The sequence below is a fragment of the Salmo salar genome, chromosome ssa21 (genome assembly GCF_905237065.1).
Source record: "Salmo salar chromosome ssa21, Ssal_v3.1, whole genome shotgun sequence".
NCBI lineage: Eukaryota > Metazoa > Chordata > Actinopteri > Salmoniformes > Salmonidae > Salmo > Salmo salar.
In genome coordinates, this window is record NC_059462.1 from 19,834,999 (window position 1) to 19,854,329 (window position 19,331).

Genomic DNA, 19,331 nt, shown 5'->3' on the forward strand with positions numbered 1-19,331 from the left:
ACCTGCCCATATAAGGTCCCACAGTTGACAGTGCATGGCAGAGTAAAAACCAAGCCATGAGGTTGAAGGAGTTGTCTGTAGAGCTCTGAGACAGAATTGTGTCGAGGCAGATCTGGGAAAGAGTACCAACAAATATTTGCAGCATTGAAGGTCCCCAAGAACGCAGTGGCCTCCATCCTTCTTAAATGGAAGAAGTTTGGAACCACCAAGACTCTTCCTAGAGTTGTCTGCCCGGCCAATATGAGCAATCGGGGGAGAAGGGCCTTGGTCAGGGAGGTGACCAGGAAACAGATGATCACTCTGACAGAGCTCCAGAGTTCCTCTGTGGAGATGTGAGAATCTTCCAGAAGGACAAACATCTCTGCAGCACTCCACCAATCAGGCCATTATGGGTGAGTGGCCAGATGGAAGCCACTCCTCAGTGAAAGGCACATGACAGCCCCCTTGGTGTTTTCCAAAAGGCACCTAAAGGACTCTCAGACCATGAGAAACAGAATTCTCTGGTCTGATGAAACCAAGATTGAACTCTTTGGCCTGAATGCCAAGCGTCACATCTGGAGGAAACTTGGCACCATCCCTACTGGGAAGCATGGTGGTGGCAGCATCATGCTGCAGGGATGTTTTTCAGCCGCAGGGACAGGGAGACTGAGCAAAGTACAGAGAAATCTTTGATGAAAACCTGCTCCAGAGAACTCAGGACCTCAGACTGGGGCAAAGGTTCACCTTCCAACAGGACAACGAACATAAGCACACAGCCAAGACAATGCAGGGGTGGCTTTGGGGACAAGTCTCTGAATGTCCTTGAGTAGTCCAGCCAGAGCCTGGACTTGAACCGGATCGAACATCTCTGGAGAGACCTGAAAATACCTGTGCTGCGACGCTCCCCATCCAACCTGACAAAGCTTGTGAGGATCTGCAGAGAAGATACCTAATAAAGGTGTGCCAAGCTTGTAGCGTCATACCCAAGAAGACTCGAGGCTGTAATCGCTGCCAAAGGTGCTTCAACAAAGTACTGAGTAAAGGGTCTGAATACTTATGGAAATGGGATATTTCAGTTTTTGCAAAAACATCTAAAAAACTGTTTTTTCTTTGTCATTATGGGGTATTGTATTGATGAGGATTTATTTTTATTTTTATAAATGTTAGAATAAGTCTGTAACGTAACAAAATGTGAAAAAGGCAAGGGGTCTGAATACTTTCCAAAGGCATTGTAAACAAAGGTAGTGACAAACTGAGTGCGTTGGTAAATCCACTCTGGTCTTGTCAAAAGCTTTAACTCTGGAAAACAGCCAATGCTACAAAGCAACAATCCTGCTAGAACTGTCCACCTCATCAGAGAAAAATGTGAGCCGGTACTAACAAAACATAATCATTCCAACAAATAATGACTATAATGACCGATAAATCAACATCCCATCTACCTTTGTTGTATTTGATTACTGTTCGATACATCTAACATGAATGACATAAAAACACACATCATTTGTGTGCTTTGATATGAAACGGTAGCCTTTTCTCTTGGGGGAGAACCAGAAGAAAGAGGAGACAAATCAATATAACCCTGACCTGCAACTGATTCCTGAAGACGTGATTGTGTGTGTGTGTGTGTGTGTGTGTGTGTGTGTGTGTGTGTGTGTGTGTGTGTGTGTGTGTGTGTGTGTGTGTGTGTGTGTGTGTGTGTGTGTGTGTGTGTGTGTGTGTGTGTGTGTGAGAATGTCTACAAGTTGTGTGCATGCATGTTTGCGTGTGCGTGTGTGTGGTGTCGACAGATCAGCCAGCCCCAGAGGACTGATTAATCTGTAGCGCTGTGTATGGGACTGATGATGTGCTTGTCTCTTTGTCTTGATCCCCATATCCCTCACACACACTCTCTCTCTCTCTCTCTCTCTCATCAACCTAATTAACATCGACCCACCAATAACATCCAATTCTCGCAGTAGAGTAATAAATGTTCACTTATGATGAGGCATGAAATAGGTCCATCATAAGGGGATCAATAATGCCAACGACAACAGCAACATAAGATACACCATCCACCACACGTTGAGAGACAGAGACACCGACACAGAAAACCAAGCAGTCAACGCCTTACTAATACACTTGCAACAGCCTCTCACATATTCTTCATATCCTACATATAGCATGGGTCATCTACTGTGGATTGTCCAGCAGACGTACACACGGAAATACAACGCCACACACAACCATCACATCGTCGACTGTACTAAATGAAGGAAAACGGAGAGCGATTGCAATTGCTTAAAGCGGAGCGATGAGATATCGAGCGTGTGAATGGAGCCCCCTGCTGAGCAGTCTACCCTGCTATTGTGTGGAGTGAACCCAAGCAGCCTCAAGTCGGCTAAAGCCCCAGTAAACAAGGTGGTGAGAAGAGTTAAACGTCTCTTTTGTTACTGTTCATTCTGGTACCTTTTTTCTCCTGGCTCTGCTCTTGGTTCTCTTCTGATGTAGTTTCCATGGTTGCTTTTATCCCATCCACCAAAAATGCTTCCTTTCAGCAGAATTTTCTCCTCCTATCTCGCTTGCTCTCCTCCACTCACTCTCGCGCTCTCTTTTTTTCTCCCTCCCTCTCTCTCTCTCTCTCTCTCTCTTGCACGTTCCCTCGCTCCTTGCTCTCTCTCTCTCTCTCTCTCTCTCGTGCTGCCCTGACTGAAGCACAGCTTCCGAGTATATCACAGTTCCTTTCCAAGATGCAGAGGTCTTGTCGGATGATATTTGGTTGTAGCTTAGAGGTCCAGAAGCAACGCTGCCAGCTAGCCTAATGCTCCACCATACGTCTCTTGAGATTCCACTTTCCCAGGAAGTCTGCTTTATTTACACTGACTGTTTGGTCATTTAGTCTGTGTAGCTATGGAACTACTTGTCGCATCAACCATACACCTCACTCACACACACATCGACCCCCCCTGCTCAACCCACATAGACACTCCCTCCTCTGAGGCGTCTCGGGCTCAGGGAGGCGCATCATGAATGACAATTAGGGGGCTGCTCGCCCTGCCTGCCTGGTAAGAATGGACTGGTTACATCACAGGAGTAGATGTGTGTGGGAGAGTAGGGACCCCCTCCCTTGGCTGCTGGGGGGCTCCACTGGATGAAAGCCCCACTCTGTTTTGTGTGCTGCTGGGAGAGAATGGGGGAGAATGCATGTCAGCACACAATCTCCAGCCTCTCTTTCCCATCCGACCACAGTTAAAGGGGGAGGGGGAGGGTGGGAGTTTGGGGGAGAGGGGCAGGCCACTGATTTGCACCATATGCCCCCTGCTCCCGTGGCATACATTCACAACCTCTGAACGCTGTCTCCCCTCCATCTGGTAACTTTTAACTCCCACATAAAAGCACACAAGAAAAGGTGGATGATCCCTCTCCTCCGAACAAGCACAAGGAGCATCTCCGGTGTTTGTACGGGTGAAAGAGGAAATCCCGGGAGAAAATGGGCGAAAGAGAAAGAAAAAAACATGGAACTGTAGAGGCATTAGGAAATAGAAGGAGAGAGAGAGAAGTGAAGAAGAGGCTGAGAAAGGATGCCTGAAATTATGAGAGGGAGAAACAGAGAGGGAAAGAAAAGACTCAGCTAGAGATAGAAACAGAGACAGATAGAGATAAAAACAGAAATACAGAGAGATAGAAACAGAGAGAAACAGAAGTAGAAACAGAGACAGATAGCAATGGAAACAGACAGATAGAGATAAAAACAGAGAGACAGATAGAGATAGAAACAGAGACAGAGATATAGAAACAGAGAGACAGACAGAGATAGAAACAGAGCGACAGATAGAGATAGAAACAGAGAGACAGATAGAGATAGAAACAGAGAGACAGATAGAGATAGAAACAGAAAGACAGATAGAGATAGAAACAGAGAGACAGATAGAGATAGAAACAGAAAGACAGATAGAGATAGAAACAGAGAGACAGATAGAGATAGAAACAGAAAGACAGATAGAGATAGAAACAGAGAGACAGACAGAGATAGAAACAGAAAGACAGATAGAGATAGAAACAGAGAGACAGATAGAGATAGAAACAGAAAGACAGATAGAGATAGAAACAGAAAGACAGATAGAGATAGAAACAGAAAGACAGATAGAGATAGAAACAGAGAGACAGATAGAGATAGAAACAGAGAGACAGATAGAGATAGAAACAGAAAGACAGATAGAGATAGAAACAGAAAGACAGATAGAGATAGAAACAGAGGGACAGATAGAGATAGAAACAGAAAGACAGATAGAGATAGAAACAGAGAGACAGATAGAGATAGAAACAGAGCAACAGATAGAGATAGAAACAGAGAGACAGATAGAGATAGAAACAGAGAGACAGATAGAGATAGAAACAGAGAGACAGATAGAGATAGAAACAGAGAGACAGATAGAGATAGAAACAGAGAGACAGATAGAGATAGAAACAGAAAGACAGATAGAGATATAAACAGAAAGACAGATAGAGATAGAAACAGAAAGACAGATAGAGATAGAAACAGAAAGACAGATAGAGATAGAAACAGAAAGACAGATAGAGATAAAAACAGAGAGACAGATAGAGATAGAAACAGAAAGACAGATAGAGATATAAACAGAAAGACAGATAGAGATAGAAACAGAAAGACAGCTAGAGATAGGAACAGAGAGACAACAGAGAAACAGCAGCCAGACACAGAGATAGAGAGACAAGGAGACAACAAGAGAGATGGCCAGAGACAGACAGGGACAGAGATAGAGAAACAAGGAGACAACAGGAGAGATGGCCAGAGACAGACAGGGACAGAGATAGAGAAACAAGGAGACAACAGGAGAGATGACCAGAGACAGACAGGGACAGAGATAGAGAGACAAGGAGACAACAAGAGAGATGACCAGGACATATAGAGACAGAGAGAGGAGTCTTGGTGAGAGGCTGTGTTTGTTTATCTGAATCGGTCTGGGTCTGGGGAGAGTCCTGAGGCATGCTAATGAGAGAGTCATCATTGAGTGTGGAGCCCTGCTGCTGGAGTGCTGGTAAAGTGGGGTCTTCTCACGGATTCCACACCACAGAGAGGAGGGGGAGCAGCGGGAGAGAAGAGGAGAGGGGAGCCTCAGGGGTCAGGGAAGTGAACTTAGCAGGGGTCTCACAACAACAAACGCTAGGCTGCACAGATCTGCAAGCTTTTTCATTTACCTCCCCTATAAAACCTAAAGAGTTGACGTCATCGTTTGAAGAAGGAAAAAAACTGTCAGAACATGAGTATGGCTAACTACATCTAAAGCTAATTCTTCATGAGCAAAATCTCATAAGATAGAAATGCAGGTTTGCACTTTACATGTGAGGATGACAAAGATTTAGCTCTGTGGTGATTTGGATGTGACTTGATGCTAATTGATATAAGTGGTTCATTTGAGGCTTGGCATTATGGTGAACCTTGTAATTATCCAATTAAATAGATTGTGAGAACTGCAGAGCGAACAAATGAATGATGATGACAATCATGTCCCTCCCTGTCGACAGTCAGCTCTTCTTTCTCTGGCCAAGAGATAGAGTTCAGTTCTCTCTTTTGGAGATACAGTAGAACTCCCCATGAGAATTCATCTCCTTCACTCTCTCTTATACCTTTCATACCAAGATGTTTTTTTCCCGCCAACTTTACCATGCCACCAACGGTTTGACACCTTTTCTTTATATCTGAAAGGAATTGCCAGCAACAAAGCCTGTACTTTTATTTTCCGCCAACCGACCCAGCCATGATTGAGGTAATGTATTTAAAAGTCTTGCCAACCCCTCAGCATAAACGTCGCCTTTCATCTTACCGTCTTTGGCACACATTGAATTATGAACATTCTACTTGTCCTTGTCAACCACAAAGCTTCACAGAATGTTTTTCTCTCGCACCATTTAAATGTATGTACAGTTCTGTCCTTGAAATGTTTGCGTCAGTTGTCACAGAAATGCTTTGGCATTTAGCCTGGGGAAATGCACACTGCCATTTAATTTTTTTTAATTTTTTTTTACTTTGACAGGTAAATATCTAAAGGCCCTTATATTTAGCAAATACATGATGGGTTAATATGCATACATTTCTAACTTAAACTACAAATCAGTAGGCTGTCTTCAGCCAAAATAACTGTTGGGGAGTTTCAAAGATGAGACAGTGTGCGATGTGATCACATCCAACGTGGATCAAAAAAGCAACTTTCTGAAATCAGCCTACAAATGAGGACATGGGCTCTGTTTCAAAATACAACTTTTTTTTGTCACATGACCACGCTTCCACATGTTCTTGACATTGAAGTTAGAATGTGTTCAATAAATATTATTTCAATTTTCTTCTGTTATATTCCTTTATATTAATTCTTACAATAAAATATAGGCCATAAGTGTGTTGATCGTGATCAGGGCAGTGGAATGTAGGCTAAGTGTGTCTCTTGTCTGTTTTAAAAAATAACTATTGATTTCATTTGCATGGTGCAGCAGACCAGTAACATAATAAACTCAAAATATACTATTCTGTTCTTTTGAAAATACATTTGATTAGTCATAATGTTTCTTAAGACCTGCATAGTGTATAAACAAATTAATAATGGATTTATTTGCCTAACCAGCTCGTATAATTACCATAACATAGGCTATCCAACAACATTTTGAGTAGCCAACAGGAAGAAACAAGGCCATTATTTACAAATTATTTACAAGTAGGCTATGTATGGCAAGCTGCTAGCTTTCAGGTTATCGTGACAACAGTTGCAATCACAGGGTCCAAGTTGAATGCCTCTTGCTCCTTCCCGGCACAAGAATGAGGTAAAAATAGGTCTGTGTGAAATAAAGGCAACATACCGGCCGTGTCCAAATACCCATACTTACGTCCTAAATAGTAGGCCGTTTGAGTATGCGAAAAAATTATAGTTTTATAGTATTTTATTTGAACATGTGGATTGTTTTAGTTTTGTAGGCTAAGCTACCTATTTAATTATGTAATTTATGGATCAAGCCTAAGCAGTCATTCTGATCTCGTTCCCAATGATCAGTTCTTTAGTTTATTATGTTGCTATCCAGCGGTTCTGAATTTGCGATGCACTCGACTGTGCAATAGCCTTTTGATTTGAACTTTTGAAAAATGTTGGTGTGTATACTAGGCTACTTAATTTAATTGATATATGTTTCAGCACTTTCTCTACCCTTAGCCTTGTTCTGAACACCTCCAAAACAAAGGTCATGTGGTTTACTAAGAAGAATGCCCCTCTCCTCACAGGTGTGATTACTACCTCTAAAGGTTTAGAGCTTGAGGTAGTCACCTCATACAAGTACTTGGGAGTATGGCTAGACGGTACACTGTCCTTCTCTCAGCACATATCAAAGCTGCAGGCTAAAGTTAAATCTAGACTTGGTTTCCTCTATCGTAATCGCTCCTCTTTCACCCCAGGTGCCAAACTAACCCTGATTCAGATGACCATCCTACCCATGGTAGATTACGGAGGCATAATTTATAGATCGGCAGGTAAGGGTGCTCTCGAGCAGCTAGATGTTCTTTACCATTCGGACATCAGATTTGCCACCAATGCTCCTTATAGGACACATCACTGCACTCTATACTCCTCTGTAAACTGGTCATCTCTTTATACCCGTCTCAAGACCCACTGGTTGATGCTTATTTATAAAACCCTCTTAGACCTCACTCCCCCGTATCTGAGATATCTACTGCAGCCCTCATCCTCCACATACAACACCCGTTCTGCCAGTCACATTCTGTTAAAGGTCCCCAAAGTACACACATCCCTGGGCCGCTCCTCTTTTCAGTTCACTGCAGCTTGCGACCAGAACGAGCTGCAACAAACACTCAAACTGGACAATTTTATCTCAATCTCTTCATTCAAAGACTCAATCATGGACACTCTTACTGACAGTTGTGGCTGCTTTGCTTGATGTATTGTTGTGTCTATCTTCTTGCCCTTTGTGCTGTTGTCTGTGCCCAATACCATGTTTTGTGCTGCTACCATGTTGTTTTTCTACCATGTTGTTGTCATGTTGTGTTGCTACCATGCTGTGTTGTCATGTGTTGCTGCCTTGCTAGGTTGTTGTCTTAGGTCTCTCTTTATGTTGTGTTGTCTCTCTTGTCGTCCGGGTTTGGCCGGTGTAGGCCGCCATTGTAAATAAACATTTGTTCTTAACTGACTTGCCTAGTTAAATAAAGGTTAAATAAATAAATAAAGTCAAATACTGCGTTGCGGCTGTGGCATACAGCATACTTTTTACTAAACGGTACATGTTAAATAGTATGCGATGATGAGTACATAGTATGCAGTTTAATATGTGGTACACTAGTATGGTTATTCGGACACAGCCACCGTAAATCCTATGTGAAAGCAGTCTCTCTCTCTCTCCCTCTCTCTCTCTCTGTGTGTGTGTCTCCCCCTGGCCAAATAGGGCTTTGTTTAATCAGGTCATCAGCAGTTGACTGTTGTTTTAACATAAATCATCCTAAATATGTAATGTTATGCAGCAAAGATCGTCATTGTTTTATTACTTTTGCATGCACAAACGCTACATCTCTGGCCACTGTTGAAACGATCGCATTCTAAAGCATCTAAATTACATTTCAGAATGCTATTTTTCCGAAGAACTGCCAATTTCACTCAAGACAAGATCTGAACAGGGAAACATCATTTGCTCAAGTTCATGTTTATTGTCCTAGGGTATGCTGCAGCAAATCAATTCCTATTTCCACCAGAGAAAACATTAGCGAGAAAAGAGGCCAGATCTTGGAAGAGAAAAAAAACACAAAAGAATGGCCTGTGTAACCCTGACTGTGAGGATATTGCACTTTTCTGTAAGTACCAGCTTCCAGACATTAACTCCCTCCCTTTTACGTTCCACATTCAAACCACATGTCTCTATCCTTATTGTATTCTAACACCACAAACATGTTTGTGGACTTCAGGACATTTCAGAGGCAGAAAATGAACAGTTGGAGTAATTATGGTACAAACTATCGCGGTGCACAAGTTGATATGATATAAATATAACATCAGCCTGAAATGTTAATGTGTGTTTATCTTCATAAAGCATGGATAGCTTTCCATGAGAACAATCTCAACACTACCAAATATGTATCTCTGGCTGAAACATGATAGCCATTGAGATCCCCAAACACTACTTTGACTGCCTGAATGACTGTGAGAAGATCAGTCGGCCGTACTTGACAAAGCAGGACGTCACTGCGTACTCAGTACCAGTGTTAAGAGTGTGTACCAGCCCCCTTGTCAAGGGCACAATCTGAACGCTGATGAAGCACAGTAGAATGCAGGGAGCTGCACTGTGGCTCAATCATTATGGCTCAGTCATTGTGGCTCAGTCATTGTGGCTCAGTCATTATGGCGTGAGACTGGCCCTGAATGCTCCCTGAGTGCTCACTCACCCGTGAAGACCTGTGCCCTGCTTGGCCCATACAGAGGAAGGCGTTCTCATGGACCAAGGAGTTCCCAAGCCTTAAGCCTATGGCCTCAGCCTCGACACCATTCATTCATACACACTAACAACAGAACAGGCTCAGACTCAACATACTATCTCCTTTTACTGGGACTGGAGACTGGGTAAGGGAAGGTGGGACGGGGCGCAGGGAGTTGTGAACATCCTGTCCCTTGTTTATGACAGACAGGACAGGGAAAAATAAAGTTTGATGAGTTGTGAGTTATGTGGTGTAGCAGGCCAGCGTGGAAATATTCATTTTGGTAGACTTTTATGCCAGGAAACCATGAAGCAGGCTTCGGTTGGCGATAACCCCAGATAACTTCACGCCACAGTAGACTGTGTCACTTTTTGGGAGGACTTCCTAAGTCAACATGCTCTATATTTCTGACGTCATGGTTGGCATGCTGCACCATCCATTATGTCATTGATTTGTTATGCATATCCATTCTGTTGTTTGTTGACCCATTTAATGTGAGTGGCTCCACAAGAACAAAGGCAGTTGAAATGCAACACATATAACATTGAGCCCTGTAGTTTATCTAGCTGAACAAGTCTCAACCTACCACTTATAGTTAGCCTAGTGTGCAGCGCACACATACATTGAGTCTACAAAACATTAAAAACACACGCTCTTTCCATGGCATAGACTGACCAGGTGAAAGCTATGATCCCTTACTGATGTCACTTGTTAAATTCATTTATTTACCTAGGCAAGTCAGTTAAAAAGAAATTCTTATTTTCAATGACAGCCTGGAACAGTGGGTTAACTGCCTTGCTCAAGGGTAGTACAACAGAGTTTTACATTGTCAGCTCGGGGATTCGATCTTGCAACCTTTCGGTTACTAGTCCAAAGCTCTAACCACTAGGTTACCTGCCGCCCACTACAGTCAACGTAGATGAAGGGGAGACAGGTTAAAGATGGATTTTTAAGCCTTGAGACAATTGAGACATGGATTGTGGATGTGTGCCATTCAGCGGGTGAATGGGCAAGACAAAAGTTTTAAGTGCCTTTGAACAGGGTATGATAGTAGGCGCCAGGCGCATGGGTTTGTGTCAAGAACTACAACACTGCTGTTTTTTTCATGCTCATGTTTCCCGTGTGTATCAAGACTGGTCCACCACCCAAAGGACATCCACCAAACTTGACACAACTGTGGGAAATATTGTAGTCGACATGGGCCAGCATCCCTGTGGAACGCTTTTGACTCCTTGCAGAGTCTATGCCCCGACAAATTGAGGCTGTTCTGAGGATAAAAGGGGGAAAAAAATCACTCAATATTAGGAAGGTGTTCCTAATGTTTGAAATACTCAGTGTATGTACCAAACCCATAACAAAATGCAGTCCAAATGTCCATGTAAAGGAGACCTTGCTAAGGTCTTTAAGAAAGCATTATTCAACTTGTATGCTTCCAATTAACCCCAGGAGTGTAGCTAATGTTGCCCAGTCATTGTTCTAATGGTCTGATGTACCGTCTGAGGCCCTTGAACCTACCTCCTCTGGGAAATACCTCTCTTTTATTGCTGAAAAACTGCTGTTTAAGAACAACTGTCCTCATTCATTACAGAGAGATTCATGTAGGGAAGAGGATATAACAACAGGCTTTCTGTCAGTAATGAGCCTCATTAAGGCAACGGGCTAGGACAAATGTACAACTCGCAACTGAATGGACATAATTGAAATACAATCATAGTTTGAAAACATTGTTTACCTCTTCACTTATGAAAATATTTGAGCTTACAGTAAAACTGACATGCTAGCTATAACAACTGATTTGATCAAGTCAACTTTGTAAACTAAAAGTATTGCATACAAGGATTTGCAAAGAAAACCTCACAGAGTGAATTTAGAATCAAGTGACGCTAAATGGACAGACAAGATTTAAACGAGGGTCTCTAAAGTTCAAACTTACACAAATCCACAACTAAAGGACTGGGGAAATAAATTCCCTTCACACAACACCATGTTGTTTACACCTCAAGGTGGTAGCCTTTGAATGCTGATCAAAAACACATGGAATATGTCCAAACTCCTTCAACTGCTTGAGGGGACACTTCAGGGGCCACAGTTTGATATATTGTTAACCTCTTGCAAACAAACCACAGGGTCATTGTGTGGTGCATCACAAGTCTCTTCATGCATACCAACACATTAGGCATTTTGTGCTTTAAAACTCCAGTAGCCTGACAGGCGTTGTTGACACCATGTCAACATGTTGGCTGTGTTTGAAAGTTCATCACCTTAGCTAACCTTAGCTATCTTCTTCATAGATACTATGCTTCTCTTTAGAAACCCATATCTACTGAAGTTAGTTTGATGTTTGACACACTACTCATTGTGTTGTTCTCTCTGGTCTAGGAGACATTCTCTGCCTGGTGTAATTGCTAGCTAGTGTTTGACTAAATAATCCCCCGGACCTCTGACTCAGTGCTTCTCAAATTGCATGTTTGCGTTGCTGTCGTTTTAGGTCTGGGAGAAGGAAGAAGAGAAGGGGAGAAGCCACACTGGGGGATGCCTGGCAGCCATGTTTCGCCTCTCATGTGACTTTACACTCCCAGAGCTGGCACCTCCAGCGGGCCTTTGGGATTGGCTGTGGTGAGCAGCACCAGATGTTTCATATTACCCGTGCTTCCTGTCTGTTCCACCTTGGAAACTGCCATCAGGCTTGAAGAGCCATTGGCTGGGCAGAATGCAGATAGCGAAGAGAATGAAAGCCTCAAGACGTTGTCTTCATTTTAACGCTGCCACCAGGACAAGGCTGGGTTATAACTGCGTACATATACAGTTGAAGTCGGAAGTTTACATACACCTTTGCCAAATACATTTAAACTCAGTTTATCACAATTCCTGACATTTAATCAAGTAAGAATTTCATGTCTTAGGTCAGTTAGGATCACCACTTTATTTTAAGAATGTGAAATGTCAGAATAATAGTAGAGAAAATGATTTATTTCAGCTTTTATTTCTTTCATCACATTCCCAGTGGGTCAGAAGTTTACATACACTCAATTAGTATTTGGTAGCATTGCCTTTAAATTGTTTAACTTGGGTCAAACATTTCGGGTAGCCTTCCAAAAGCTTCCCACAATAAATTGGGTGAATTTTGGCCCATTCCTCCTGACCGAGCTGGTGTAACTGAGTCAGGCTTGTAGGCCTCCTTGCTCACACATGCTTTTTCAATTTTCTATAGGATTGAGGTCAGGGCTTTGTGATGGCCACTCCAATACGTTGACTTTGTTGTCCTTAAGTCATTTTGCCACAACTTTTGAAGTATGCTTGGGGTCATTGTCCATTAGGAAGACCCATTTGCTACCAAGCTTTAACTTCCTGACTGATGTCTTGAGATGTTGCTTCAATATATCCACCAGTCCCTCCTGCAGCAAAGCACCCCCACAACATGATTCTGCCATCCCCGTGCTTCACTGTTGGGATGGTGTTCTTCGGCTTGCAAGTCTCCCCCTTTTTCCTCCAAACATAACGATGGTCATTATGGCCAAACAGTTCTATTTTTGTTTCATCAGACCAAAGGACATTTCTCCAAAAAGTACAAACTTTGTCCCCATGTGCAGTTGCAAACCGTAGTCTGGCTTTTTTATGGCGGTTTTGGAGCAGTGGCTTCTTCCTTGCTCAACGGCCTTTCAGGTTATGTCGATATAGGACTCGTTTTACTGTGGATATAGATACTTTTGTACCTGTTTCCTCCAGCATTTTCACAAGGTCCTTTGCTGTTGTTCTGGGATCGATTTGCACTTTTCACACCAAAGTACGTTCATCTCTATGAGACAGAATGCGTCTCCTTCCTGAGCGGTATGATGGCTGCGTGGTCCCATGGTGTTTATACTTGCGTACTATTGTTTGTACAGATGAATGTGGTACCTTCAGGCATTTGGAAATTGCTCCCAAGGCTGAACCAGACTTGTGGAGGTCTACAATTTTTTTTCTGAGGTCTTGGCTGATTTCTTTTGATTTTCCCATGATGTCAAGCAAAGAGGCACTGAGTTTGAAGGTAGGCCTTGAAATAAATCCACAGGTATACCTCCAATTGAATCAAATTATGTCAATTAGCCTATCAGAAGCTTCTAACGCCATCATTTTCTGTAATTTTCCAAGCTGTTTAAAGGCACAGTCAACTTAGTGTATGTAAACTTCTGACCCACCGGAATTGTGATACAGTGAATTATAAGTGAAATAATCTGTCTGTAAACAATTGTTGGAAAAATGACTTGTGTCATACACAAAGTAGATGTCCTAACCAACTTGCCAAAACTATAGTTCGTTAACAAGAAATTTGTGGAGTAGTTGAAAAAACGAGTTTTAATGACTCCAACCTAAGTGTATGTAAACTTCAACTGTATATATATATATATATATATATATATATATATATATATATATATATATATATATATTTAAAAAAAATTATGAGACGCAGTTTACAGCGCTTTGGTAATGCAGTTGTTTCCAAGTAGAATGAAACCATCTCGTTTGGCTCCTTTTCTAAGTAAATGGGCCTGTTGACATTCTTCAATGGAGTGTAGAAGACTGTTCTCTACTCAAAGTGAAAAGACAAGGGATCCTTGACTTGTGCCTCTGGCCTGGACAAGGCTCTTTGTGGTAAAAGCGACGCTTATCAAGTCAATTAGCAAGTAGCGAGGTATACATGTAGCTCTCCAAGATCAGGTCCAGATGACATGGACGGACCATACTACTTATAGATATGTCCCGTTGGCCTATATGTACTGTATGTTTATAGTTTTGAAAGAATACGAACCAGTAAGACTCTCTCGTTACCCCAGAAAATATGGGCCACTAGAAAAATGTGGGTTGTAAATCAAAACAAAACACATCACTATGGCTCACAGGGGTAAACACAGCTCATTCAATAATTATTCTGGAATAAAAGAAACCACTAATAGCAGCATTTGGAATGACATTTTCCACTCCACAGGCGAGCCATGGGTTCCTTTCTCTGCTCAGCAACCATTCCATCTTCTCCAGAAAGGTCTGAGAGTTATTTAAACCGGAGAGGGAGGGAGGCTCTTCTCAGAGAAAAGGTCATGAACAGGTCATGAACAGAACTCTTAAAAAGCAATTGGCACAACCCTCTTTGTTCCCAAGTGACAATAACAAACTGTATTTGACATTGAGCAGTACAGAAAAAAAAATGGTGCTACAATTCTGCTTTTAGAATAACAGCTCTATCCTAGCCTGGTACTATACTGTACAGTAGCCAAGTCTTCTATCATTGTCTTTGACTAAAATACAAACAGGCTGATCACCAGGCTAGATCAACCCTTTTAGAGAAACTGTTTCCAGGTGTATGCTCTCTGTGTGTCTGAAAACTCATTTGGTATGGGCATTAGTCAGGCAGCCGCACAGGTGGATGAAATCCCTCTAATCTGAGTCAATCTGTCCCCTCCATTCCTCACTGTGCCTGCCTGCCTGCCTGCCTGCCTGCCTGCCTATCCCTCCCTCCCTCCCTCCCTCCCTCCCTCCCTCCCTCCAAGGGGAAGAGAGGGACACATTGACACATCACAGCCCTGCTAATAAAGCTCTAAGTCTCCGTGATGACAAACGATAATGGAACTGAAATTGCACCCACTTGTTCTGCTGATCTATAATTTCAAAGAAGACAGAGAAGACTCAATACGCTCAGATCTGAAGTGTGTGCTGTTCATTGGCGCTGGACCGTACACAGCATGGAACAGAACCTCACCTCTGTGAACTTAATCTCCTAAATACAATGTTCATCATCATAAGCCTTTTAAATTTAACCCAGCACAAGGTTCATGGTACTGCTACTTGTATCATAAATAATTCAAAAACTCATTGCTGTAATTACTCAGCAGTAAACACTAATATTACCAGCCATCTGCTGTATCTCCATCATGAGAATACTGTGTTACTTGACTCTTGAATACTGTTTTCTTGCCCTCTTTATGCTACTTTCTCACGTCTCAGTACATCTGAACATGTCCTTCAGGCAACGAGAGGCACACAAACTTGACATTGTTAGCCAGCCATGTGAATAACCTCAGACTTGAGAAATCAACAGTGTACATGAATATTCATTAGTAACAACAGCTGCTCCTATAGAATTCAATATAAAAGTGCTGGAATTGAATGGATAAGTAGGCCTACCTCGCTATCTATGAGAAGGTTAGTATGGATCATACAGTTTGGCCATTGCCTGTGGCCAAGGAATTATAATGCATGTAATATTCCTTGCATGTATGAAAGCATGAGGTTGCTCATACTCTAAATTTCATATAAGCCTGTATTCGATTAAGGGCAAAAATATGCTTATTGTTCAGATACTATCTCAAAGAAAAGTGCTTTACTTGTGTCCCAACAGTTTCTAATGAGACTATAATCACTTTCCAGAAGTTCCCATGCTGCAGCTGCTATGATTGTGCATGACATTATCTATGATCAGGTCTTTAATTTTGCTACTTGTCACACAGGGGATAGGGACATGCACGAGAGTACACGCTCAAGCACGCACACACACACACACACACACACACACACACACACACACACACACACACACACACACACACACACACACACACACACACACACACACAATGGAGACATAATGAAACACAGAGACAAAACTCTCAGGCTAATCTTGGGGGTTTCCCATGACCACCCCCTACTCCCTCCTCCTCCCTCCTTCTCTCACAGCTGCTGGGAGCTCTTTCTCTTCCAGCGGTCTCCGTATCGGCATACCTATTGTCTCCAGCATCACGCTGCCAACCTCTCACCCCTGACCCAACAGTTTACCCTACTCTAACTCCAGGGCTCGAGGCTCCCAGACATCTTTAACACGGGGACCTCCTTCTCCATTCAGCCCAGCCAGAGCTCCCCCCTCTCTCTCTCTCGCTCTATCTCCACAGGCCAGGCATCTAAAGGAGTGTCAGGATTCATCAGCAGCGCTATGACAACAGAGGAATGGATGAGGCAGCTCGCTTTAATGCCTTTGTTCTGCCACGCAGCACTCCTAACCCTCCTAACCCGGCTATGTGAGCTATGATCTGCGTCCTGGAGCTGGATCCTGGAAGGACAAAGACATGCTGCAACCTGAACTTGGCATTTCCACCCAGCTGCTGGCCTCAGGCACCAACCAGGAGATGTGTTGACCAGTTATCCTTTATTCAATTCTGACTAAGTGAATATAGGGTCACAAGTGTTGTAAGATGAAGATGGAAACTAATCTATTTTAGTAATAGTATTGGGCATTAACATTGACCTGTAAGGGAGTGGGTCATTCCATTACTCTACACAGAAAATTCTCCAGTGTTATTTTTTTAAAGTAATGAACACTGAAAGTGTTAAATCAACACTGAAAGTGTTGAGTATGTGGACCAAAATACTCCGTGTTAAGTGAACACACTGCTTAGAGTAAAGCCTTATTCAAATATTTCCCGGAGTGCCCTGCCTTTCGAGTAAATTGTAGAGTTAACACCTATGACTGTATTTGTTAGTGACAGCATGGTTGTTGCATTCACCCATTCACTTATCACTGTAGTGGTACCCTGTAAGGTCATCCTTTGTACCTTTAGTTATAAGTGCATAATTGTGCCCCAGTTCATACAGGACTGCAAGTAGGGTCCCAAAATTCCCACGTTTTATTTTGTTTTTACACTGGATAATTTCCGGGCCAATTGGTATGCCTAAGGAGAGGTAGAGTAGAGGGAGCAGTGAAAACACAGACTGTGGATGACCCATTTATGCCAGCATCAGCCTCTGTACTGTACTTCTAAATGTCTCCTGCTCTCAGCTGTAGCTGAATGTGTACATTAAACCATCCTGAAGGACAAAACACAGTTTCAACCAACTGTTTGGTATATCTTCATGTGAAAAATAATAGACATCATTTTATAGACACTATAGACTGCAAGCTGAATTCCAATCTCCAACTGCTCGGCTCATGCATCTGACAGTGCATACTTTAATATGTTCTGAAGCCATGTTATTCCTCATTAGATTCACCCGTCCAATTGTGAACCACAGACGACAAACACAGACGTCCCTCAATTCTAGTGCCAATAGCCAAACATCAGATCTAAAAACATAGCAAATTTTCGTCCCATTTTTTTATGTTCAGAAAAAAACTGACCATAGCTGAAAAGCCAGCCAGGCAACTTGAACAGATTTCGTTAAGCCTAAATGAAACCAGCAGCTTTGAACTTGGTCAAGTCAAATAGATGACGCACACACACACACACACACACACACACACACACACACACACACACACACACACACACACACACACACACACACACACACACACACACACACACACACACACACACACACACACACACACACACACACACACACACACACACTGACGTCTCACCCTGTTCATAAAGCAGTGAGTATGGCACGAGGAGAGAGGAAACACTGAATCCTACTTCTCATGTACATCTGGTTAATAAGGTCCACTATTCCCAATACGGTTCTACAAAGCTCTTTAATTGGTCCCAACCCTGTTTGGGTAACAGTAAACCAGGAAGCTGGTCGCTCCCTCTGTTCCAGATGTTCTCTCTCCTTCACTGCCTTATTTTTTCATCTCAGCTGTGGCCTCTCTATTGTTACAGCATTAGTTTCTTATAGAGCAGATGTCCGACATTAAAATGAATTATGAGACATAGCAGCAGTTTAAATATCATACAGCACCGCTAACTCCTCTCCCCTGGTCTCCCTTGGTCTGTGTTGCTCACTGAACACAGTTACGGGGTCAAGTTGTTTTTCAGACAGGAACATCTGGGATTTCCTCTCCCAGGCCCTGAAGCTCCATTCCCATTGACATTCTCTTAGTCCAGGGCTTTGCAGCTCTCACACTGCTCTCAATGCTTTCACTTCTCATTTCCTCATAAATGAACTAGAAGGATACAAAATCCTCTCAGCTTAAATACTGTCCCATTGTCACGATCGTCGTAAGAACTGGACCAAGGCGCAGCGTACGTAGCGTTCCACATCTTTATTATAAGTGAAACCTCAGCAAATACAAAACAATAAACGAACAATCGAAACGTGACGTTCTGGAGTGCTCACAAAAAAAGATCCCACAAAACACAGTGGGGAAATGGCTGCCTAAATATGATCCCCAATCAGAGACAACGATAAACAGCTGCCTCTGATTGGGAACCATACCAGGCCAACATAGAAATAGAATAACCTAGATTACCCACCCTAGTCACACCCCGACCTAACCAACATAGAGAATAAAAGGCTCTCTATGGTCAGGGCGTGACACCCATAAACCAAAGAACCATAGCGATGCTAGCTAGACACCAGCAAAAATGCTTCCGGTATAGTTTGGTAAAGATATAAATGTTACCAATAATATTGATAATTCTTTACCAGCCAACACACCAGATATCTTTCTACATCTCTCATATTTGTGTTGAGAGAATATGAGGCTCAGTCATGCGTCTAGATACTGTAAACTACATTCTTTATTCCAATTTTTCAATCCCCAAACAGTCTTAGCGGCAAATGTGATCCCTGGATACACAAGCTAATGGGTTTCCTGCAGCTGTCGCTTTATCCAGACAGAATGCTCAGCTATTCCGGATATTTTCATCTGCTGGGCATAGGTGTCTTCTATGTCTATCAAGATAATCCTAGGAGGATGACAGGTGGACAATGTGAGCTTGACTCAGAGCCTTCATTCATTCCACAGGAAAAGCATTCCTAGCGGAAGAATTTGGCTAACACGGTCAACGCTCTGAGACACTGGTTCCATAGTCACATGCATTAGAATCACAGTGAGCTGACTGGGGGGGATCATCATGTGTACATTCTGTAACATCCAAGAATATTATTCAATTAAAAGGAGTTAGGCAATGTGTGTACATGA

General features: G+C 42.7%; 1 protein-coding gene across 4 annotated transcripts in view; it reads right to left on the reverse strand.

The window, feature by feature from the left end:
- Nucleotides 1-19,331, reverse strand: part of gpm6bb (glycoprotein M6Bb) — a 50,435-nt gene that overhangs the window by 21,161 nt on the left and 9,943 nt on the right. The window contains exon 1 of one of the 4 annotated variants that reach the window (XM_014164392.2): nt 2,428-2,909. The exons of 2 other annotated variants lie outside the window; for them this stretch is intronic. In XM_014164392.2, coding sequence (XP_014019867.1) covers nt 2,428-2,476 — 49 coding nt within the window. In that variant the 5' untranslated portion in view covers nt 2,477-2,909. Of the gene's footprint in view, nt 1-2,427; nt 2,911-19,331 lie in introns of those variants that run through there. One more of the 4 variants, XM_014164394.2, reaches the window with a different exon arrangement.